The sequence below is a fragment of the Elephantulus edwardii genome, unplaced genomic scaffold (genome assembly GCF_000299155.1).
Source record: "Elephantulus edwardii isolate Elephantulus edwardi_28Jun2011 unplaced genomic scaffold, EleEdw1.0 scaffold00063, whole genome shotgun sequence".
In the NCBI taxonomy this organism is placed as follows: domain Eukaryota; kingdom Metazoa; phylum Chordata; class Mammalia; order Macroscelidea; family Macroscelididae; genus Elephantulus; species Elephantulus edwardii.
Genome location: NW_006399813.1, coordinates 15,782,141 through 15,808,818, shown reverse-complemented (window position 1 = coordinate 15,808,818; position 26,678 = coordinate 15,782,141). Strand labels below are relative to the sequence as shown.

Here is a 26,678-nt window from a genome sequence, read left to right as displayed (position 1 = left end):
CCATTCCTTGCCATTTAATTGAAAATTTGAACAGTCTATTCTTTCATTCCCTCGTCTTCATGTTATGTGATTCTTTTATTATCTGACACACTATCTTACTTATTGCTTCTCACACATAATGTGCAGGCAGCATTTACAGCCTTGGATTTCTGACTCTTGTTTATTGCTGTGTGCCCAACTAGTAAAAATAATGCCTAAAACAATATAGGGGCTCAGTAAGTATTTGTTAAGTAAGTCAACCATTGAACTACAATGCCTTGTCCGGGCTTTAAACCTAAGATAATGAAAAGATTGAATGTCATAAGAATCGTTTCATTCTTTAAAATCACGCAAAAACATATCAAAACAAGAGCAAATCTAGTTTTACAATTTTGTACTGTAGGATTAGACCACACAATTTATAAAAGAGCTCAGAATAACGCATGAGATCTTTACCTTGGCCAGCTTGTTCCTGTTTTTTCTTCTGAGAGGCCCAACCCACTAAAGAAGACCTATCTCCCACTGGTTTCTCCTGTAGGCTTCTATTCAAACGCCAGATTTTTAGTGTATTGTCATCAGAGCATGTAGCAATCTGAGAAGTAAAGCAAAGGAGAGAGTTCTCAACCAACAAGTTTCAACCAAAGACAGACAACATAATAAAATGTAGACGGGTCATAAGGGCTCATGACTCAAGACTTATCTTGTTGATAAGATGTTAGAGTATCATTTATATCCATTCTTTGTCTTCAGAAACCATTCTAAATGTCAAAGCTGATTCTACTGGCTTCTTTAGACAAACGTACACATTCTGCTCTCTCTTTCATTACCCTAAACTTCTGGTATAAAATCAAATTCATTTATTAGCTTTGTAATTTTCTCTATTAGTATGAAATATGTAATTAAAACCTTTTTTATTCCATCTCTCTGTTAAATAGTCAACAGTGTATTTTACCAACTTTCTACTTCTACAACTTTCTTCTGAATTCTGCCTATTCTCTTTAATTGTTAAACTAATGGGACCATTTCCAAGATCAGACTTAATCCATGCCTCTTAAGACTGTGACAAGTAGAATGAAACAATTCTTTTGAGTTTCCCCCCTTGAGATAGGTAAAGAAACAATCTGGGAAATCAACAAGTTCACTAGGCTGAAAGAAGTTAAAAATAACCTTTGCCCCTTTAAAAATATCTGACCATTCTTGTTCCTGATCCCAAGCCTTTTATGGCAGAGAAAATCTAAGCTTGACGATCTCGTGGCAAATGTCCACTGGTACCAGCGCTATTCTCCAGCATTTGTTTATGTAATTTCTCTATTTCAGTTACTAAAGCGGGTGGGAGAGGGAGAAGGGAACACACGTTCTCTTATATCTTGGCCCCCAAGAGACTGGCAAATTTTCCTTTCCTTACTGGGAGGCAAAAAGAAGACACACATATTTAATTGCTCAACAAGGAATGTCTAGAAATGTCTAGAATTCGTGTAGTTTAGAAATAACAGTTATTATTTCCTAAGTACCTACTACATGTGCCTGACTGAGCCATTTACATTCTTAATCTCATTTGTCACAAAACAGAAAACCCATGTCCTTATCTACAAAATGGGAAAAGATTTATTTGTCCAAGATTGCCACAATTAAATTAAACAGCTAGAATGTAAATTTAGGTCTCTCCAATTAAAACCCAAACAAAACATTCTCCTTAGTAAATTCTGTGAAGGTGTATGTAATACTCCATGTTAAAAAACAGCAGCAAATTCACAGGAACACCCTAAAAATTATGTGGCATTTCAGAGGAAAACTGTGGCTATATATAGCAATTTAGGGCGAAAAAATGGTCTGTCATAAAATCAACTGCAAGGATTATAGAAAATAAAATGTTAGAAGTGTAAAAATTAAAACAAATCCATAATGGTACTGAAAAGCTACAAAGGGTGTCACATCTAGACCCGGCTAGGAGTTTGCAGAAGATATAAAAACAGATAGGAACAAAACTTCAAAACTTCATACACGTGGAAAAGGAGATCTCCACAATAAGGAGCTATCCTGCCAAAGACCAGATGTGATGAGGGCTGAGGGGATTGAGTGAACGCTGGTGAGTATTACTACATGAAATTCATATATTTCATACAAAATATGAGAAGATGTATTTCATACAAAAAGAAAATGTTTTTTGTTATGTTCTATAGTGTTGAAACTGACTCACTGACTCTCCAGTGGGTTTTCAGAGGCTGTAAATCACACAGGAGATTGCCCATCTTTGTCCCATGGAGCAGCTGGTGAATTCAAAATGTGTGCTTTCAAAAAAAAAAAAGTGTGCTTTCGAATTGGCGATGCAACTCCTTAATACTAGTCCACCAGAGCTTCTTACAGAAATACATAAAACATACAAATAGGGTTTGTTTTATGTGTGTGTAACATACATATGGTTTATTTATGTTTTTTTACTTTTCTGAATTTCAGTGGTATTCACGATTTGTTTTTAAGAATTCACATAGAATGCAGACCGTAAAAAAAAAAAGGTGAACATATTTTTCTGTTTAGTGTCTAAAATATTTGTCTACCTTTTAAAACTAAGATAATTTAATTAAACTTTTAGAATACATTTTTGTTTACCATATGTGAAAATTCAAGATGGCCTATGAATGTAACTTTTAATACATCACATTATAATGTACAGAAAGTGAAAAATACTCATTTTCACCTTAAATTTAAAATGAAATGTAATAATTTTTTTTTAAAAATACTTAATGCTTTAAGAAATGACTCTAGGGAAGCAGAAATCCATCTTTACTATTATGTATATAATGCAATGTCTTTATGGGTAGATGAACTCTGATATAGGTCCCTAGGTGACATCAAGATATTTTGAAATGTATGTAAACATAAAAGTCTACATAACTTTCAAATGAATTTTAAGAAAAACGTAAAAATCTGGGATCTACTTTATCTTTACAAACCTTTGTGAAGTCTGATGGGCACCAGCACACAGATGTAACCTCTTGAGAATGACCCAGGAGCACAGTGGGAGGATACTGGGGTGTGGAAACCTAACCCAAAATTGAAAGAAACAAACAAGTTAGTAGAGCAGTGCAAGACCTTCAGATACACACTTCTCTTCATATTTACCCTTTAGAAAGTTTTAGGATTATTACCAAGGGCCCCTAGACACGCCTTGTTCAGAAAGAGCCCCAATGGGTAATAAAAGTATTTTTGTTACTGATCTAACAGAATGAAAACGGTCAAAATTAAGTTACTAATGAGCTTGGATATCAGAATAGTTCTTATTTCAAACCAATAGTATCTAGCTATATATATCTTATCTTGACTGACGTTTAAGACTGACCTCGTCTCTTACCTAGTAAATTTTAAGAAAGGATAAGGTTTAGTTGCCAAGTAACCAAGATCTGAAAACCTGTATAAATCGTAGACACCCTTATTGTTGTTGATTGCCATCGAGCTGAGCATGACTCATAGCAACCCTATGAACAAAAGGCCTGAAAAGCCTTTCTATAACTATCTTTATTTATCAAAGTTCATAGAGGCATGTTGTTTAGAAAAAAAGATGCCACTCCTGCTTCCAAACCTGTCTTAAACTTGGAGCTCCAAACACTGTCCACCATGGGTAACTTTTATGGCATTTGACACCCCAAGAGCACAAGGTTCAGCATCACAGCAACCAGGTTGCCTCAGTACAGCATGTTGACAGAAGAGTGCTGTACCACTTAGAAGAATGTTCCTCCCAATATAGAGTAATGATCAACTTTTTGTCATAATGAATTAAAAATACATGTCAGATTATGTTATTACACTGCTAAAATCTTCCACTCTCCATTATACTAAACCCCAAATTCTTTAATGATGACTTACAACGTATAGCACACCGTAAATGCTTACAGTTTCCAAGGATGCAATCTTGACAGAAGTAGGCTGTCATGCCTTTTTCCCATGTAGGGGTTGGTGGTTTTGAACTACTGAACTTTCAATTAGCAGGAGCTGTTTAACCCTGTGTCACCAAGGTTCCTTAGGTGCTAGGCTGCTGTTGTCAGGTGCCCTTGAGTTAACTCTGACTCACAGGGACCCTCTACAAAAAATAAAACCCTTTCTGCTTCCATGCTAGCCTCACTGTACTACATTCCAGTCTTTGCTGTGCTGAAGCTCACTGTCAAGCCACTGAAATCCATGTCAAACAGACAAATTAGTCCTGTTTTTACAATGAATTTTTTTATCTAGTCAGTTACTTCCAGAACAGCAAACTGACTATATATCCTGAACGTATTTGATGTATATTCTTTTAGAACAAGTCAACAGTCCTTCTTCCAAAACAAAGACTCAGAATATAGACTCCCAGAGTTACTAAAATAAAAAAGATTTTTCCTTAAGGCAGTATGTTGTTGTTGTGATTAGTTGCTATGGAGCTTATTCTGATTCATGGTGACTTCATGTATGTCAGAGTAAAACTGTGCTTCAGAGTTTTCAAGGCTGTGACCTTGATAGGGCAGTATTAATGGATTCAGGATTATTTGAACATATGGTCTTCAGACTCATATGTAACTTCTTCAATCATGCAGAATACCTTAAAGCTGTTTGTTTACCATGAGAGGAAATGAATCTTCCATTGAATTAGTCTTTATCTTTTCTTAGTCATTTGTAAACTGTACCCCAAATTGTGTTAACTAGAAACTATATGTGAGAATCTTAAAGTTTTACTTTTCTCATATGTGAACTGTATCTTAAGCTGTTTATTTACCTGGAGGGAAAATGCATCTTTATTGGATTAGAATTGATGTCTTTAAAACTGTTATTCTCAGTTATAAGTATATTTACTTCTACCCAAGTTTGTTTTCTAGTAACTGAACTGTTAGCTTAGTTACGAGAAAATAATTTCTCTTCGAATGTAAAAATCCTAAAGCTTTGAACTAGAAACAGTGATACGTTAAGCAGATTAGGATTTAACCCATGTATGTTGTAAACTGGTTTGGGTGTAAAAATCCTATAGCTTTGAACTGTGTTGTTGTTGTTAAGTGCCTTGAGTCATAGACCCTATGAATGAAAGACCTGAACACTTGGATAACTTTGGTCGTTTTTCCATGTTCACTGAGTTTCCAGAAGAAAGCCATTTTAGAAGTGGATGCCACTCTTGCTTCCAAGCTTGTTGCTTCCAAGCTTGTTTTAATCGAGAAGCGCCACCAAACACTGTCCACCATGGGTAACCATTATCACATTTGGCACATCAGTGTCACAGCTAGCTTTGAACTAGCAAAAGTAGTACGTTAAGTAAATTAAGACCTAGCCTTAAGTATAAAAACCAAAACTCAACCTTAGAAGGGAAGGCAGTTTTTGAGAAGACTGCTCTCTCTGGATCTGCAAGTGCTTTGGATATTGCAATTCATCTGTTTTACTGGCAACTGACTATGGATAGAAACCCCAGCATTTAGTGACAACCTTTTGGGAGCAGATTAGTGTGTACAATGTGGTTCCAAGGTCTTAAGATAACAAAACCAAAAACAACAACAAAAAAAGAGAAAAATAAGAAACACACACACACACACACACACACACACACACACGGCTGCACAGTTTGGGGGGTGTTGGGAAGAATCTGGATGAAAAGACAGGGTAATGTTGGACAAAATTCAACAGTGATTAATTTTATAAAATAATGCACATAAATGATTATATGAAACATAATATGAATGAAGAGTAGGTGTGAAACACAATGTATACGAACTTTGTATATAACCAATAAGCCAATTAAAAAAAAAAGACAGAAAATATACAGTCGCATTTACAGAGGTTCTCCTGCCATTGGGATTAGGATTAATTTTTATCTTTTATTTTGAATGTATTTTTCATATTTTAAAAGATTTATTTATTACAAGATATTCTATTTTATAAAGTCAGTCTGCATGACAAGTTAATGGATTTGCGTAAGTGCTGTCTCCTCTAAACATTACTATTATATGCATACATTCTATGTAAAACTGACTACTATTAAGTCCATTCTACCTCATGGCGACTTGCCATTGATAGCTGATGCTATAAATCCTTAGGGGTGGGGATGGGACAGGACTATCTTCTTTCAGGGTAGTAACTGGTGGATTTAAACCAGTGATCTTTCAGTTCACAGCTCAACACTCAGTGCACTACACCAGCAGGGATCCATGTAGCTTGATGTCATATAACTGGTGGTCAAGTTTTCAGACATCAGATTTTATCTGATTTGAGTCCTCAGGCATAAGAGAAATTTCCATCTTACCATAAGAGCAAAGCCATGTGAGAATCAAGTTTCATGTTGCAGCACTACTTTGATAAGGATTAGAAACTATATTTTATGTCGCACCTTGTTATCCTTGTGAGGGGTGGCTACAGGAAGGATTTGTCCTGTATAGTCCTATTTCAGTTAATTTTAATTTGATAGAACAAATATTGAGGAAGTCAAGGTGATTTTGAAATAACGTGAACTGTTTTAGATTGGGAATAAAACAGTAAATTTTCTCATAAAAAAACAAACAAAAAAAGGAAAACCATAAAAACTCAGTAAGCACCCAAACAAGAACAATGAAGGAAACAAAAAGCCATAATAAAAGGAACTCGGCACAGAAAAGCAGGTAGAATGAAGAAATCAGCAATACCACAAACAGAACGCAGCAAAATGACAGGAATAAAACCATACCTTGTATTTAAATAGTTTAAATACATCAGTCAAGAGAAAATGAGTAGCAGAATGGTTAATAAAAATTGACCCGCCTTTATGTTGTCTACAAGAGACACATCTTAGACACAGGACAAAACAGATTCAATATCAGAGTGGAGGAAAAATATACAAACAGTAATCAAAAACAGAAAGAATGCCAACATTAATTTCTGATCAAACAGACATCAAAATAAAAATCAGCATAAGAGACAAGGAAGGACATTATATAACGATCAAAAGGTCAACTGAACAAGAGGACATAACTATGGTTAATATCTACACACCTAATGACAGATGTGCAAGATAAATAAAACTTCAACAGATTTTAAGAGAGAAATAGACAACTCCACAGTAATTATATTGTGGTTCTTAGTTGCTGTTCAGTTAAGATTCATAATGACACTATGAATAATAGGTCTGAGCCCTGTCCTATCCTGTGCCATCCTCACCATCTGTGACAAACTCGATCCCATTGCTGCAGTCACTGTGTTGAGGGTCTTCCTCTACTTTGGTGACTCTGAACCTTTCCAAGCATGATAGCCTCTTCCAAGGAATGAACCCTTTTAGCACAAAAGAGACATTTATACATCACTTACAAAGGACAGATGACCAGAAAGAAGGTCAACAAGGATGCAGAAAGATAAACAATGATATTAACCAACTATATCTCAAAGACCAATAGAGAAAATTCCACTCATCAGGAGCACAATATATAATCTTCTCCAGTGCATAAGGCACATTCTCCAGAATAGACCAACTGTTAGGTCATAAAGCAAGCCTCCACAAATTAAAAAATACTATAAAGCATCTTCTCAGATAACCACACTATAAAATTAACAAATGAGAATGAAAACATATCAAGATCTTTGGGAAACTTTGAAAGCAGGTGTAAGGGGCCAATTTATAACAATGAGCATACTTTCAAAAAAGAAGAAATCAAAATCAACACATTAATGTCAAAAGGAGACAAAACCTATAGCGTCCAGAGAAAGGGAAAGCATAGAAAACAGAAAAATAATAGAATTAACAAGACAAGAATTTGGGTTTCTCAAAAGATTAATAAAATTAACAAGCTCCTGGCAAATCTAGAAAAACAAACGGATAAGGATCTAGGTATAAAATCGAGAACTAAAGATCAACAAATGAAAAACTGGGGCAAATTTAGGTGTCCTAATTTATGGCATAAATAGATTATCAAATATGTCAACTAGGACAATAGGGATCTTCTAAAAATTTAATCTGTATGTGCATCTAAAGACTTTTCTGAAAGAACAAAAAGAGAATTTATAAACTTGGAAAAATATTTGACAAGAAATTTATCTCTAAAATACTTAGAAAATTCCAACATCTCAACAAAAAAGACAAACAACTCAACTAAAAAATGGGCAAAGAACATGGATAGGCACTTCACCAAAGAGGACACTTAAATGGCCAACAAAGACATGAAAAAAAAATGCTCAAGATCATTTATTATCAGAAAAATGAAAATCAAAACAATAAATAAGGTATCATCTCACCCAAGCTTCTGAGTTAGCAGCACAAATCCCTGTGGACTATGCCACCAGAGCTCTCATTAGCTTTCAGAGAGATGCAATTCAAATGAACAACGAGATATCATCTTATTAATAGCAATTTATAGCAAACAATAAATGCAGGTGAGGGTGTGGAGAGACTAGAACTCTTACACATTTTTGGTGGGAATATAAAATGGTGCAACCACTATGGAAAGTAGTCTGGCACTTCCTTAGAAAGTTGAGATTAGAAATACTATGTGATCCAGCAATTCCACACTAGGTATATATCCTGAGGAAATATGAGAGATAGCATAAACCCATCAATGTTTATTACAGTATTATTTAAAATGGCAAAGAATTCAAAACAATTCAAGTGTCCATTAACTGGCTATTAAAAAACCTTTTGGTATATTCACACAATGGACTAGTATGCATCACTAAAAAAAGATCAACAATATGTGAAATACTGTACAACATGGAAGAATCTAGAACAAATTATGCTGAGTGGCATATTTCTGTCATAAAAAGACCACTAATATAAAAATTGCATTGAGAATGTCTGCTGTCAGAGACTTCTCTAAAGTACTGAAGAGCAGATGCCAGTCTGGAGACTAAGGTGTACCTGATCCAGGCCATAGTCATTGCAATTACTTGCTATGCATTAGAAAGCTGGACAATGACTAGGGAGGATGGAAGGAGAATTGATGCCTTTGAGCTGTGGTGCTGGAGAAGAGTATCGAATATACCACGGACTGCTAAGAAAACGAACAGGTTCATCTTGGAGAAGGTGAGTCCAGGCTGCTCCTTGGAGGCAAGAATTCTGAAGCTTTATCTGATATACTTTGGGCATGTTGCATGGAGAGATCGGTCCTTAGAGAGGGACGTCATGCTTGGGAAGGTGGAGGGACAGCACAAGAGAGGAAGACTCTTGATGAGATAGATTGATTCAGTGACTGGGGTAATGGGGGTAGGTGTGTCAAAGACAGTTAAGATTGGCATAGGATAGAGCAGGGTTTAGGGTTGTTGGACATAGTCACTATGAGTTGCAGGCAACTTGACGGCACTTAACAACAACAACAATGCAAAAAACCAAGGAAAGGTTTACACACAGAATCAATCCTGGATGGTTAATAGGGACAAATATGAAAGGAGGGGGGAGTAAAAACTAACAAATGAATAAGTTATGTATAGGGAAAGGCAATATGTAGTAAGGGGGGATTGGATATTGCAATTAGTGATTTTAATCAGTGGTAACTAAAGTGATTGAAAAATGTCTATGATTGTATGGAAAACTAATGACTTCCACAGAAATAAAAACATTTAATAAATATAATAAAAATGCAGATACATCTCCAGAACTATTATATTGAACTGAGATATCCTGAGTTTCAAGAAAATGGAATTTAGAATTGAACTTAACTGAAGTTAACTAAAACATTAATACAGAGTCTTGAGTATGAAAAAATTCTCTGAACAAATGATAGGCTTTGTGACACATGACACAAGATATGCTTTAAAATCCCTGTTCTTGCATATTTCCACAAAAAAAAAGGGAGAGAAGAAAATTCTGAATTTCCAATGAAGTAACACATCTATACGTATATTTTCACCCACTCCTGAGTAATCAACACAGTAAGTTCCAAATATTAGGTTGCTTTGTGCTAATTGCAGTTATGCAAAGAATGGAGGATTACATATTATAAAATCATTGATGACTATGCAATTATAAAACTTCCAAATTACATCAATACATAGCTGTGAAACTACTGAGAAATCACTGGCTAGCTAATATGACACATAACTTGAACCATCTGAGCCTGTAGTACTCTCGTTAATTACTGCCAGATGTACCTTGTTAATGAGCACAATGGATTTCTTTTATTACTGTTGTAAATGCAAAATGTCAGATAATGAGATAGCCTCTGAGTTTATACTCAATATATAAAGAAGCGTCACACTTCAGTGAATAATACACACGTTTCAGAAGCCTACTTTCCTTACTGGATGCTACTAGTGATATTCATCTGACAGGGGTGTATCTGACTCATTGTTTAAAAAACTGTCAATCCTTTTCACAGACCATAGGAGTTAATCAGTGCAAAATGAAGTAAAATCTCACATAACTATTATTAGCACATGGATTTAGAAAAACATAAGGAGGTAAGTAAGGGGGCTGAGAGAAGTTATTCATTTTCCTGAGGCACTGAATCATGACTCATTGCATGAAGAACATGAAGAAAGAATATTTCTGAGAATGACTGAGTTAATAGATTCATCAGATTATCATAAAGAGATTTTGACAAGCTGATTCATAAGGTCAGTTAACTCATCGTTGCTACTCCCCTCCTGGGTTAGCTGGCACATATATAGTAATTCAAAAAAAGCAAAAGAAGCCAAAGAGCAGCATCTAATCTGTTTTGCTGTGCTAATGAAAGTGTAACAGAACGGAAATTTTCCCAGGCATTATATATAAAGCTCTCATTTATTGTCTAGTTCTGTAACAACAGAGAGACATCACCTCATTCTTTTAAAAGGAAGCATCCTTAAAAAAAAAATTCAAGATAATTTCTAACTACTCTGTTACAGAAATTCTCCTTCTTATTACATTTGGAAGGACATCAGGCCGATAAGTTTCTCCTCATCAAGGCCTGAATTGCAATTTAAAAGGAGATGGCAGTTTCCTATCATCTTGACTATCCTGGATCAAAACATTATTCTGATGCTCTGTTGGCATAGTTTGTAGGAAGTTGCACTGTTTACTCAAAAGTCAGGCATCTTTGTTGGCTTGACTCCACCAATAGCTCTGTGGGAGAAAGATGGGCAGTCTCCTCCAGTGTGATTTATAGTCTCAGAAAGGGCCCACTCTACACCACCAATTTACTTGCTTGTTCTCTGTAGCTGTGCATTTCAAGACAAAGCCTCATTTTCCGGGGAGCTCTGGTGGCCTAGTGGCAAGAAGCTGCAACTACAATCCCAGAGGTGCACGGTTCGAATCCACCAGATGCTCTGCCGGGAAAGAGGGGCAATCTCCTCCTGTACCAGTCAGATCTGATTTGACGGTACACGCACACAAAAATAATAAAATAAAATTAAAAAAAAATGTAAAATAAAAAATAAAAGCCTCATTTTCCCTTTTTATATTACAAACTTAGGAAAACCTCAATGTATGTACAAAGGATTATAAAAGTTTCAAGAAAAACCACAGAACCAAAAGAAGCATGCATGTGCATGCTTGTATTTGCATATAGGATTTAAGAGAAAAAAAGAGTAGACCCATTGCAAAGATTTTTTACAATGTGATAATTAAGGTAATAATAATGACAATGAAAGCCAGTTGAGCAAAGAGTGAGGGACTTTATGTGAATGAAGTTTAAAGGGGGGGGAAGGGGCTTTAAAAAGGTAAAAGATAATATGACTATGTTGTGCACCACTGAGGTGGAACCAACCCACAGCTGACTCTCCAGGAGGTTTTTCAAAGGCAGTAAAGCACATGAGAGGAGATTGTCCATGTTTCTTCCATGGAAGAAAGCATGGAAGCGCTGGATTGGAACTGTACACTTTTGCACTGACAATTCTACCTTTTACCTATCTATACATTCATACAAACACACATATTATATTTAGGACAACTGAAAACATGTTAAAATAACCCCAAAACCCCTACCTGTGCATGAACGTTCACAGTAACATTTATAACAGTAAAAAAGTGGAAACAACCCAAATATCCACCAACTGATGAAGGGATTTTAAAAAAAAAATTATCTATATAAGGGAATATTATTTATCCATAAAAATGAAGTATTGATACATGAATGTTATTGGAAAACATTATGCCACTACCACAAAATGCCACATATTATGATTCTATTTATGTGAAATGTCCAGAATAGGCCAATCTATAAAGATAGAATGTAGAGTAGTAGATGTCAGGGGTTTAAGGGAAGAGGAAATTGTGGGATGATGGTAATGAAAATATTTGGAAATACAGTGGAGATGATTGCACGTTATTAGACAAAAAAATCTCAGTATATAAACAGATGAATGTTGAGTTGCGCTCTGTGAACTGTATTTCAAATAAAAAAGTGAGGAAGATATGCTATAGGCAAGAACTCAAATGTTCATCAAGTTTTTATGAATATTAGTTAAGAAGTGCTTTGACATTTTAGTACTATTCTAGTATACTATTTCAGTGATTAAAGATCAGTTTCATCTAATGAGACAAGATAGGTTTAAAAACCCTTCTTTTTCACAGAAATAAACTTTTATTGTTAATTCATTTTCGTAAATTACTGTAATTACATGATTTCAGTTTTTTAAAACCCATCTCGATTTTTAAGTAGAAAGATTAAGAAATTTAAAAGACATTTATCCTTATGCAATTTTGGACACACAGAAAAAGTAATCTCTATTACATAATATAATTATCATATAAATATTTTTCAAGGCATGAGTAATGCCAAAGTAAAAAAATCCTACGTATGAAGGTACTGCTAGAAACAACTGGCTCTAATCTAGAGATCTCACAAAACATTTCCATCTTTTAACAGGCAAAGATGATCAGCACCTTTCCTCACAAAATCTCCTTACTCTGTCTAGTTGGAAATCAAATCTAATCTTTCTTTCTGCCATGAGATCATTTACACTTCCTAAAGTGTCGGGCTCAATGTTTCACCAGTCAGTGGTAGAATGACAGTGCCAAATCAGTGTATTTATAACCACTTTGGTACTATCCAGTAACTATATCAGAGATGAACTGGGCCAGAAGGGCTAGAGGTCTTATAAGAAGGAAATGAAAAAGAAAAATATTAAAATTAAACTCCCTTTTATTCTGTTTTCTTGCATTCACTGCCTTTGTAGGACAGGGTAATGATAAGACTTGAGAGAATTCTGCCCTCTTGGACACATGACAGCATTTGAAGACAACATTAACAGTAACAAGACCCAATATGCTTTTAAATACAGGCCAAGCTTTTTAATATTTTTTAAACCATGGAAAAAAGAAACTTAGCCATCAATGGTATCATTAGGGTAGGTATGGCACCAAAATGTTTATCTACAAAATTTTTATGTAGTATTTAAATAGAAATCTATTACTATTTTTGTTTTCTTTTTATTTACAAAAATACTCTGGTTATAACAACAAAGTTGTAACAACAAAAGTATTTTCACATGGCCAGTGTACAGGCATCAGAATATATCCAGCTGGAGCTCTATGCTAATTTACTTTCTAAACCTTCTAAATACATGTCAGTCAGTGCTATCACTGCTATGCAATTACAATGATCACATGAACAACAAGCACATGCTCTTATTTTAATTCCTGCTATCTTTTTATTATCTCCAATTTCCTCAAATTTTCTGGTGTTTTAGTTACTATATTGTAGCAATAAATATGTGACCCTGTAATATTTTTTTTGAGAATAAGGTAATAATTAAAAAAGAAAAGTATGCATTAAGTTACTAATAATTTATTTCAGTGTTGAAAGAATATACAAAACAATTGATTTAGTATTCATATGATCTAACAAATACTACAGTTAAGTAATTTATAACTATATTAATCAGATACTGGTTTATGATTAAAACTAATAATAAGGATTATTAAGGATTCCGTAAGGTCCTGTGTGAGAGGAGGTCTCTGAAGGGCGTGACACCATGAGTTACTGCATTGGGTAACACCAACCCTAGCAACGCCACCCTGAGTCACGTCACCAGGCAAATTCAATTTTAGGAGCAGTAAGCTTGCCAGGATCTCAAATATCAGAGCCTGTTCTAAGTTATGTGTAGACAGGCAGGAGAACATCATGTCTGAACCACGTCATTTAGCACTGCCATGTGACTTAGCAGAGGTATTGAGAAGGGAGTCATGGATGCAGTGGCCACTGATTGGATATCTGAACATGGATTATGGGCAGAAGCCAAGTACTTTTAATCTTTCAAGAGAGGAAGCATACCCTCAACCTTATTTTCCCAATACAAATATACCAACAAACAAAAAAGGTCTTTATTGCTAAAGAAGAGAGCTAGATGAATTTTAAGAATTGGCACAGAAATGATATGTCTTTCTTACAAGTAATTATATATGTAACAGTAAACATGTGTGTTGAAGAAGGGAGCTTTGGTGGTCTAATACATAAGAGAGTTGTGCTGCTAACTTCAAGGTACCAGCTGCGAGTTTGAATCCCCAAGCAGCTTCATGGAAGAAAGATGGGCAATCTCTGCCTGTGAAATTTATACTCTCTAAAAATTTATTGGAGTGTGAGCTATGAGTCAGTTCTGACTTGATGGAAATGAGTTATATATAACATATGGCTTTAAAATGAGTTAGAAAGAATGATAGGTAAATGACTAATTTTCCCCCCTCTTTCTTCAGTAGGTATGCTTGTGATATTGGAAATTAATTTATTATATTTGACATTTCAGTCATTTTTTAAAAGGGAAAAAATTCCAAAGACTTTAGTTGGAATAAAATCTGGCTAAATTAGGAGAAAGTGAGGGGGAAAAGGAAACAAAAAGAGGGCATTAAACCAAATTTGAAGTTTAATGTTAAAATATAAGACAGACGCATTACTGTTAGTGACAGCTATTACTAAAGTTTAAAGCTCAAGTCAGAAGAATTCACAGAGAAGAAGCTAGGTAAGAAGTCTCATGACAATATGGGAGTCGTAAGTATATCTACTTAAAAAAAACCAACACATTTTCATTGAAGAGGAGGAAAAATACCATAGAGCAATATCTCCACCTAGTGAGCAGAAGCTTTTATGGCAGAGCTGCATTTTTGCAACTCTAAGTATAAAAAGGAAGCTCTGGTGGCAGGTAAAATATTGCTGAAGATAATCCAAAAATGATTGGAACAGTATACAGATAGGGAACTGCCAGAAGTTCAAGCTGGGTTTAGACGATACTGTAGCATCAGGGATATCATTGCTGATTTCAGATGGATCCTGGCTGAAAGCAGAGAATACCAGAATAATGTCTATTTGTGTTTTTCTGACTATGCAAAAGCATCTGACTGTATGAATCACAACAAACTATGGCTAATCTTGAAAAGAATGGGAATCCTAGAACACTTAATTGCGTTCATACGAAATCTATACCTAGACCACGAAGCTGTTGTCTGAATGGGACAAGAGAACAATGTATGGCTTAAAATCAGGAAGGATATACACCAGGCGTGTATCCTATCTCTGTATCTATTCAATCTTAATTTTGAGCAAATAATCTGTGAAGCTGGACTTTATGAACAGTGTCAATGGGATAAGAGTTTCCTGGAAATGTTGCTAGGAAAGGCTATTCCTTGGAAAGGGACCAAATTCTTGGAAAGGTACCCTTCTTTAGATGAACTGACAAAGTGACTGCAGTGATAGGCTGCTCAAGTGCATCAGAGACGGTGAAGACAGCACAGGATAAGACGGGACTCAGGTCTGTTCACAGAGTCAGCTTGAGTTGGTTCTCACTCAATGGCACAGAACAACAGTGGCCTAGTGAATACGCAGATGTGCTGCCAATCCTAAAGCAAGTGGTTTGAATCCACCAGTGCTGAGGAAGAAAGATGGGCAATCTTCTCTGGTGCAATTTTACAGCCTCTGAAAATACAATGGAGGTCAGGTCTGAATTAGTTCTGACTTGATAGCAATGAGGTGATTTTTAAGGAGGTATACAAAGAAGTCTGCTGTTAGGGACCTCTCTAAAGTACTGAAGAGCAATGGTGTCTCTGGAGACTAAGGTGCGTCTGATACAGGCCATGGTCTTTGCAATCACTTGTTATGCATCAGAGAGTTGGACAGTGACTAAGGAGGATAGAAGGAGAATTGATGCCTTTGAGCTTTAGTGTTGGAGAAGAGTATTGAGGGTACCATGGACTGCTAAGAAAACAGATTCATCCTAGAAAGGGTTAAACCGGGCTGCTCCTTGGAGGCAAGGATTCTGAGGCTTCATCTGACATACTTTGGATATGTTGTAAGGAGAGACCGGTCCTTGGAGAAGGACATCATGCTTGGAAGAGTGGAGGGCAGGCGCAGGAGGAAGGCCCTCTATGAGGTGGATTGATTCGGTGACCAGGGTAATCGGGATGAGTGTGTCGGAGACAGTGAGATTGGCACAGGACAGAGCAGAGTTTAGGGCTGTTGTACATTGGGTCGCTATGAGTCGCAAGCGACTCGATGACACATAGCAACAACAACTACAACAACAACATATAAAGAAGTAATTTCCAGTACTAGATGTAACTTCGGGGAAGGATTAATAAAGCTTCATGCCAGTGGGTTTCACTCTTGTCTCATGACAGTAATAAAGAAATAACTTCCTAAAGAGTCTGCAGGACTATGAATGGTATGTCTCTCTTGTCAGAAGAAAGGGATTTGATAATATTGAAATGCCACAAGTTTATAAAGTTTAAGACATTATAACTTTAAAATACTAAATGTAGGAAGCCTCATTACTGTTAAACTGAACGGACTCATGAAACTTTTAAGAAATCACAGCGACATCCAGAAGACACCTAACTTACAGTCCTAATAAACAATGGCTTAACAGTTTACTTTCTCTGAACTCTAGCATGTATAACTCTGGAAAGTGCTCAGCTCATGTTATGTACGTAACAAACGCTGGCTAGTATTATTTCTACCTAACGACCATTTTTCAGGGTCAACAACTGCTGTTAGGTAAACATTTCCATTTTCTTTCCTGGGCTTCAAATGGGCAGCTTTACAGTTCTCCGGTTATAACAATCACTTTAGAATCAGTTATTTTAAAAAGTAAAGAAATACAGACAAATTAAAAAGCCGTAAAAAGTTAGGAGAGTAGTACATTAATAGTGTTAAAAAAATAAAGCCAGAGACTTTGTCTGACATACTTTGGTCATGTTGTAAGGAGGGACCGGTCCTTGGAGAAGGACATCATGCTTGGGACAGTGCAGGAGGTGAAGGCCCTCTAGGAGGTGGATTGATTCAGTGACTGGGGCAATTGGGATGAGTGTGTCAGAGACAATGAGACTGGCACAGGACAGAGCAGAGTTTAGAGATGTTGAACATAGGGTCACTATGAGTTGCAAGCAACTCAATGGCACATAACAACAACAACAACAAATACATATTAGTATTTTGAAGAGCAGCCATGAAGATGATAAAGAATTATTAAGCACATATTTTTAAGTGATTGTTTTGTGTAAAAGCACCATATATTGAATGAGAAGGCGACAGATGGAAAACATGAGGAAGAAAGGGAAGTATCAAACATTTTTTCAAGTAGCATGATAAAGTTGTTAAGACTCTGTCCATTCTTCTGAATTTTCAAATTGCTGATAATCCATTAGACTATGGATGTTAATTTCAAAAAAGTGCTAGACAGAAAGCCTAACATTTTATAACAATCAGTGAAGTTTTGGCTGTTAGAGAAGGAAGAAAATCTTTGATAAGCTCCCAATAGAAAAAAGAGTTAATAATATAGAAGTATACTAAATTTATCTCATTCTGGACAGAGGAAATACTTGCACATATATTTTCAGTATCATTTTTAGCAACTTACCTTCCAAATGTAAGCAGCTTCATCACTTGAGCCACTGATCAAAAACTGGTCATCAGGACTAAGACTGGATTTAACATAAAAGGTAGAGTTCTGGTGTCCACTGAAGCTAGCCACTGCCAGACAAAAGCAAGAAATCTGTTGGCTCTTGTTCTTTTCAATGTTCAAATAAATGTAGACAGGATACTTGCCTTCATAAGTTTTATTACCATATTGAGTATCAAGGCAGATAGCAAAGGATAGCCACCAAATAAAAGGATCAGCGCATTGATAAAGAGCCCTAAAAGGTGTAGTGCGTAATACGTTGGGCTGCTAACAGAAAGGCTAGTGATTCAAATCCACCAAAGGCTCTGCAGGTAAAGTAAGTCTCTTCTGGCAAAGATTTAAAGCTGGGAAAAGAGATGGACAATCTCCTTGACTTGACAGCAGTGGGTTTGGTTTTGTTTTATTACTTGGAGAGAATAAAGGTAACTGTTGGAAAAGGTTATATGTTTGATCCAGTCTTTTGATCTCAGCTCAGATGGCTGGTATGGAGCCAGCCAGAGAGTTGATAGAAATTATTAAAAAAAAAAAATCCTGAAAGGTTAAGAAGGCAGTCAAGGCCAAAGGACATCCAGGACTCTTAAGTCGGCTTCCAGGGTACTGATAAACAGGAGAGGAAGCTCATGGATGTCAAAGTAGGGAAGCTGCCCTGCTGGGTATAGTTGTGGGACTGCACTCCAAGCAGCACTGTAGGAAGGATCCAGCAGGGCCACTACTGGTACATCAATTGTAAAGAAGGGGGATGTCACTGGGCTTTCTATAGTGTCAACAGCTTACTGGCATTCAGCTACTGCCTTTCTTACAAGGGGTTCAAACAATTTTTACAGAAGTACCATTAAGAGGCACTACCTGCATTCCTGGGCAGGGGTGAGGGTGAGGGAGGCTTTGCCCTTCCCTCTTGCCCTCTTAAAGAATAGTCCTTTGTTACCTATATTGAGTAACAAATAAAAAAATAGTAAAAGATGACACCATTATTTTTAAAAAAAAAAAAAAAGGTGGCAGCCACAGGCCAAGTCAGGCTGGCCTCTTTTCAATGCGTAACACAAAGGTCTTACTCTTTCTAAGATTCCAAGACCTCTAGAATACATTTCCTGTCTTACTCTTTGATCATTTACAGTGCTTTAAACAGCGGATTCTCAAATAGTTGTTGCATGATGATAGTATCTGTGATGTGGAAAACTTTTTAACCCAGCCACATACTTTGATGCGTACAGGGAGGGGTAGGTAAAGGAAAGGGGAAAGATACAGTGCGAAAAACAATGTATATGAACTGTAAGTAAACAAGCATAAAATAAACAAACAAATGAAAATGCTTCTAGCAGAAGAGTTGCAAAAGAAGTAACTAAATAGGCTAAAACTTGAAGTCTTTGGCATCAAAGCATTATTAGGAAATGCAAGAGCAAATTTTGTTTTTGGAGAACATATGGAGATATTTAGGCAGTGTAAAAACAAACAAAAAAAATCATAATCCATGCACACCCATGTTTATTGCTGCTTAGTTCACTATAGCAAGGAGTTGGAAACAACTCAAGTGCCCATCAAGAAATAAATGGACACAGAAGCTGTGGTATATTCATACAATGGGATATTATGTAGCACTGAAAAACAAAGAACTCATGAAATATTATACAAACTGGGTGACCAGGGAAGGCATTATGCTGAGTGAAATATCTCAATCACAAAAAGACAAATACTGTATAATGCTACTGTTATAAAACACGACTGACAGGGAGACTGGGGAGATACTAAGAAAAAAGGGGATAAATAAAGTACATGGCATTGAAACAGACGAGGTAGAGAATTGTATAAAAGGAATATATGATTTGGTATTATTGGTATGACAAGAGTCCAGAATAAGAGCTGCATAGTAAAGTAGTAAAGTGGAAATGGGGGCGGGAAGAATGTGCAACAATGAATGAATGGAAATCCCAGTTCTTTATAAATTGACAATAAAATCTCAATTAAAAAAAAAATCATAGTCCACTCTCCCACCACATGAAGTAACTTAATCAATTTCCCATGTGTTCAAAGAAATTCCTCTCTTTTGCCAGAATAAACTGGGAAACAGCTTTGTATTTACAACTCTTAAAGAAAAAGCCTTGTAAAATACCTTGCCTTATCCAACACTTTTTTGTGAAAGCAGGATATAAATCAATTCAGATATACTTATGACAGATCCACTGTGACAGCTAAGTGCCCACTGAAAAAATGGGCTCCTAGTGGTGTTGTTGTTGTTGTTATGTGCTGTTGAGTCGCCTGCGACTCATAGTGACCCTATGTACAACAGCCTTAAATCCTGCTCTATATTTTGCCAATCTTATTGTCTTTGACACACCTATCCGCACTACCCCAGTGACTGAATCAATCAATGAATCAATCAATCTCAACAAAGGTCTTCCTCTCCTGTGTTGTCCCTCCACCCTTCTAAGCATGACTTATCTCTCCAAGGATTGATCCCACCTTGCAACATGTCCCAAGTATATCAGACATAGCTTCAGAATCCTTGCCTCCAAGGAGAAGCCTGGCTTCACCATCTCTAGGATGAACTTGTTTGTTCTCCTAGCAGTCCATGGTATATTCAATATTCTTCTCCAGCACCACAGCTCAACTCTCCTTCTATCATCCCTAGTCACTGTCCAGCTCTCTGATACATATCAAGTAATTGCAAAGACCATGGTCCGTATCAGGTGCACCTTAGTCTCCAGACTGACATCGTTGAGTCACAGTACCTTGGAGAGGTCTCTGACAGCAGACTTTCCCAATGCAATTCGTCTTTTAATTTCCTGGCTGCTGGTACCAAGAGGTGATTGTAGAGCCAAGCAAACTGAAGCTGTCAACAATCTCAATCTCTTCATCATCTATCATGATGCTACCAATTGGCCCAGTGGTGAGAATCTCTGTTTTCTTGATGCTGAGCTTCAATCCGTATTGAAGGTTGCAATCCTTGACCTTCTGCAGCAAGCGCTTCAGGTCTTCCTCAGTGTCAGCAAGCAGGGTTGTGTTATCCGTATAACGCAGATTGCTGTTAAATCTACCTCCAATCCTGATGCCACACTTCTCATAGACCTCGCCTCCCAGATAATCTGTTCTGCATATAGATTGAAAAGATATGGAGATAGGACACATCCTTGACGCACACCCTTCCCAATTTTGAACCGTGCAGTGTCTTCTTGCTCTGCTCTGAATGACTGCCTCCTGGTCCAAGCCTAGGTTTTTCATAAGCACAATCAAGTGTTCTGGGATTCCCATTCTTTTCAGAGTCAGTCACAGTTTGTTGTGATCCACACAGTCAAAAGCCTTTGCATAGTCAATGAAACATAGATAGACATTTTTCTGGTACTCTTTGCTTTCAGCCAAGATCCATCTGACATTAGCTACAATATCCCTAGTGTCACGGCCTCTTCTAAATCCAGCCGGCACTTCAGGTAGTTCTCTGTTGATGTGCTGTTCCAGTCATTTTTGGATAATACCATTCCAAAGAAAGGTTATCCGACAGAGTGTGGAAATTATTGAACAGTATCACTAATATCACATGCAAGCAAGATTCTGCTGAAGATTATCCAAGGGGTGTATGTAGTGCAATATGTGTTAGGCTGCTAACCAAAAGTTGGTAGCTGAAATTCACTAGCTGCTTTGTAAGAGAAAGATGAGCCAGCAGTCTCCTTTATAAATATTTATACCCTCAGAAACCTAATGGAGAACCAGCATGAGTTTGAATAGATTTGATGGCAGTAGTTTTGTGTCGTTAGTATGAATACCAGTATAATGGTTCATCTTTCTCAATTTCAAACTATGAATGGAAAACTATAGATTGCATTTCTAACCGAACAAGTATTTACTTATTGCCCTCTGCTGGTCTAAGAAAGGCTAATGTGATGTATTTTGTTACTGTTTCACTCTTACTAAAAATCTTCTTAAAGCCTGGATTAACTTTAATTAGCTCAATTCAGTCTTTCTTTGATTGTGTTGTTAAAGTCCTGCATCCTATGAACATCACTTAGTACTGTACTACAAATAAAAAGTATAGAAGATCAAGCACTGAGCCCAGGACCCTTTCTGAAGGTTTTAAAAAGGATAAACAGCCAATGTTAAAAATTAAGAACTAGGCTTAAGTTGTCTGTCTCACACACATACAGGTACACCTCACTCCATTTCTAAGAAGTGATACTGATCTATCCATCTACACAAGCCAATCAAATTATTTCAGAAACATTGAAAAAAAATTTCTAAATTATTAGTTAAGCAGCTATGGACATATCTGATTCATAACAGAGGAACAACTTCAAGGTCCCCTTTGTGCTTCACCAGATAGTAAAAGGATGAAAGAGGGTTTTAACAGCTGATAACACAATTGGATTAATTTTTTTTTAAAGGTCCTGAAAAGTCTGTTTTATATGACTAAGTAAATCTGAAGCTATCTAAATTTTTATTCCATTTAGCAAACTAGGAAAAGATGTTTGAAAAAAATCTTATCTACTTAATCTGCTCCTCACCAAAAAATATCCCACTATCACTGAGCTGACTCCCATGCATGGTAACCCTCATTAGGGCTTCAAGGCTGTAAGTCTTTATGGAAGGAGACTGCTCAACTTTCTCCCATGGACTGGTTGGTGGATTCGAACTACTGACCTCTCAGCTAGTAGTCACCAAGACTATCTTCAACATGGAGGATAAAAAATGCCAATGGTGCTGTTGCCACACTAACAAACTTCCAAAATGGCTTGATCCTGTCTTTATAAACTTCTAAGGTTAGTACTATTTGGAAATTTTAATTTATCTGTCCATCTTAAGTTTTGTGGAGCTCTGGAGCTTGAGCATAAAAGAGTTAGCTACACATAAGGAAGGATTAAATTATTAATATATAATTGGTAATTATCTCAGTAAATAATATGGCCTGAGTTATTTTCTTAAAATATGCTTGAGAAAATTGAGTGTTTGAAGTCATTTTATGACTCTACAAAAATGTCATTGTTTTAAGTCTGAGATTCTAGTTTTAAACTTTCTTTAGGAGGGAAATAGGTGGAAATTAGGTTATATTTAAAAGGTAGTAAAAGGCCTTTGTCCAACATTAAGGAAGGGGCTGAGGTAGGTTAGAGCAACTTTAGGAGCTTGAAAATGTCAGATGTCCTTTTTAAGTAATAGTCTCTAAATAAAACAAAAGCAGAGCAGTATATCCCTCTATTCCATAGCTTAATAAACAAAAAATTGAGATAATACTGAGCATAGCTTAAAAAGTTTCTTTTCAGGTAAGACACATTAGTGAGCTTATTAAGTTACTAGACAGATAATTCTATTTACATATAAAATTATAACAAGAAAAATGTATACAAGAAAATTCCACTAAAATGAAGTCTAACACATTCCATTATAATCTTGGTTTTGGGGGAGGGGGTAACCTCACAACATTAAGCAATCATTTACAAAAATGCTGTTAAGTTTCTAATTAAAAGAAATTTTGAACAAATAAATCTTACCTGGAGAAATCTTTAATCCAGTCATATTAAACATATAGATAGTGTCATCTGTGCAGTTAGCAAACAAAGTAGACCCAGTGGAATCCAAAATCAGACTTGAGTACCCTAACAAAGAAAACATTAGTTAGCATGACCTGACTGACAATGAGCACATCTGAGGCTAAATCATGGAGGCAAAAATAGATCATTCCAGGGGAAGATCAACAGAAATTTTCCCCTGAAAATATTAGTCTGAGTTTCTTCTGTCCTTTAACCTTTAAAAAGACAAAATAACATAGTACAAATTTTTCAGGCCTATAAACTGTTGTTGTGTGGTACTAACTTTTAAATTAAATTAAAATAAAACAAAACAACAAAACTTATATTTCTTACGATTTACGCAGTGGCTTACCTAGTTTACGAGTACTGCTACCTGGGTAGGGGAAAGACTTGGCTGCTATGGGTTCTTGTCGGTAAGCTGTATAGTTCTTGCGCAAATCCCATACTTTAATTATCCTAATTCAAGATAAAACAATAGTTATTTTGTAGACTCTCTCCCAAACTCTTCTAGTTTCAACTACACTGAATGTGAAATGACTTTTAATCTAAGTTCTCTGGCATGTCAACGAAGTACTATCTCACTGGGAAACAGATCAAACTATCTCATACTGTTGTCTACAGAGACAGGCTTGTAATTCCAGCAGAACGGAAGCAGATGTGATGTGACCCAGTGGTGGGTTACCTTGAGTTCACACAAGAAAGCGGAAAGAAAGATGAAGGCTGAGTGCTGACAATCATTGTTCCATTGTGTTTAGAAAAACCATTTCCTAAACCTTTAATATGCTGCATGAACATCACAAGTAATAAGTTCTACTCATATCTATTCCATACACACCTCCTTAATGCTCAAATTAAATATTTTTTTTTGCCCTTTTATCTACTGGATAGCTATTTTAATCCTAAACGCCTAGTTTACAGGAAACTTGAAAACACATGCTTTGTGTAAAAGGCATGTTGCTGTTGCTATGTCAGAACTGACTCACTGCTGATCCTCCAGCAGGTTTTCAGGGAATGTAAATAGCAAGGGAGGAGACTTTCTTTCTCCCATGCTGTAACTGGTGGGTTCAAAGCGCATGCTTTTGGGCTAGCAGGCATTTTCATCTCTTACCTACTAGGCCACCAGAGTTCCCTTAAAAGACTAGTATCATTGGGGGATTTCGGTGGGAAATGAAGCTTACACAGCTATTCAAAAGCATTTTTTTAAAACCTTTGGGCCACCCTTCCTTCATGCCTGAGATTTGACTTAACATCCAGATTTTTCATCCATTCTAAGGAATAAAAATCCTTACTAAGTGATAATTTTTTTGAAAGGAGGAGTGTTTTGGGAGAGAAAAGAGGTAGATAAAGAGTCCTCATCCTCAAAAAGGATGCATTATATAATGCAAGCCATCAAATAGTACCCCAGACTAATTTGGAAGCCAGATTTTCAGATCAATTATGAAGGCAAATGAAAGTCACTAGGCATTACAATCTATCTAGTTTGAAATCTAACATACCCCCAGGAATACCAATTACATGCACAGAAGCAGGTTCCTTCTTTTAGGGCTTTCCTGAATCTAAAATAATAGAAATATTGCCTTTCTAGGGAGCTCTGGTGGCCTAGTGGCAAGAAGCTGCACTGCAATCCCAGAAGTATGCAGTTCGGATCCACCAGATGCTCTGCTGGAGGAGGGGCAATCTCCTCCTGTACCAGACAGATCTGATTTGACAGTACACACACAAAAAATAAGAAAATAAAAAAGAAAGAAATATTGCCTTTCAATTTAACAGTTAACTAAACTGTACAATGCAATGTAAAGAAACAACTCACTCAGCTTTCTCTTTTTAACAATAGTAATAATTCCTATTAGTTATACAATATCTCATTTAACTATTTGGACATGAACCCTTACTGGCATTTCCTAGCGTGACCTGTAGTTTTTCTTCTTAGCAGTGTTGAAAGTGCACACATTCAGTTAAATTAACTAAGTAACTTTTCCACCACAGCTTCTGAGAGGGAGGGCATCAAAAGAACCAAGAATCAGACTTACCCATCCACAGCTCCTGCCGAGACTAATGTATTCTCATCTTGAAAGAGAACCACAGTAACACTCTGCTGGAAATCCTAACAGCACAAGGGAGGAGGAAAAAAAGAGAGAGAGAGAAGGAAATCCTATCGTAAGAACCATAATTTTCATCAAGAGACCAAGATGCTAAAATGATGGCTTATTTCATCATAAGCACAGAGTTAGACTAAATGTTGTCTCTCCAATAATCCTACTCAGACAGACAGGTAAACCTTAAAGATACGCTGGCTAAGTTCCAGGCCACCATATCAAAAAGAATATCTCAATAAAGTGAGTCACATGAATTTGTTTTTGTTTCTTAGTACATGAAAAAGTTAAGTATTGTAGTCTATTAAATGATAATAAATTGTAGTCTAATGTACAATAGCATTATAAAAAAGTTTGAAATATTGTAATAATTACCAAAATGTGAGACAGAGACATGAAGTGGACACATGCTGCTGGAAAAAATGATACAGATATACTTGAGCACATTTGGTCTATTTTGAACCACCCCTACTAATAGACTCTATGTCCTTAGGAAATTCATTTAACATTCCAGTGTGTGTTTCATCTAGAAAATATAATTTTTTCACCCACAATATCATATAGTAGTTTCTAAAGAATTATGGATGAAATATGATCACAGGCTCTGAAAAATTTAAAGGAGCTCAGTGGAATTTCCTACTCCCTAATTGCTATTAAGTCTTCTTAGCTTACAGCCCGATTCAATGTTCGACATGGTATTCACTTTAATGGTAACTAGCCTCTGGGCCACATGCTAATCCTCTCAATTTCAATCCATGCTTAAGTCCTGTTCAAGATTTACAGCTTTATTCCTAATATTTTAGTACCTACATTTCCAAAAATAGTCACTGAGTCTTTAGAAGGCCAAAGATAGTAGAAATTACAGGCGCATACACTGAAGTAAGATCAATGGGTAATTTTTTTTAAAGAAAAAAAATTAGGGGTCTTGTTCACTGCTAAAGAGGTATAATTATTTTCTCTAAGTGTGAAAAAAAATCCTTAAAGTTTGTATTATGAAAATAAGGGGCAATTTTGTTCCCCCTCTCAAATAGAAAACAGTACCATAATATATGTTTTTAAAATCACCATCTTTTCCTTTCCCAATAATGTGTGTGTAAAAGTGAAAAGGAAAAAAAAAGTAGAAAGGAGGTTTTAGAAATACAGATCCCTATGGCACCAAAAAGAACACTGGTGGCAGTGGACATTGTCTGATGAATGAAAGGTTAGCAGGTTGAATTCACCAGTCACTCCAGAGGTGTAATGATGGGCAGGCTCCTCCGGTAAAGATTTATAGTCTTGGAAACCTGAGGGAGGTTGCCATGACTCAGAAGTGACTCTTCAGTAACGA

General features: G+C 36.3%; 1 protein-coding gene across 1 annotated transcript in view; it reads right to left on the bottom strand.

Annotated features, from left to right (window-relative positions):
• DTL (denticleless E3 ubiquitin protein ligase homolog (Drosophila)) overlaps nucleotides 1-26,678 on the bottom strand; it is an 85,172-nt gene that overhangs the window by 21,912 nt on the left and 36,582 nt on the right. The window contains exons 8-13 of the mRNA XM_006888010.1: nucleotides 25,289-25,362; nucleotides 23,611-23,714; nucleotides 23,220-23,324; nucleotides 17,707-17,819; nucleotides 2,931-3,020; nucleotides 436-571 (exon numbers count right to left, since the gene is read on the bottom strand). Of these exons, the coding sequence (XP_006888072.1) occupies nucleotides 436-571; nucleotides 2,931-3,020; nucleotides 17,707-17,819; nucleotides 23,220-23,324; nucleotides 23,611-23,714; nucleotides 25,289-25,362 (622 nt within the window). The remainder of the gene's footprint in view (nucleotides 1-435; nucleotides 572-2,930; nucleotides 3,021-17,706; nucleotides 17,820-23,219; nucleotides 23,325-23,610; nucleotides 23,715-25,288; nucleotides 25,363-26,678) is intronic.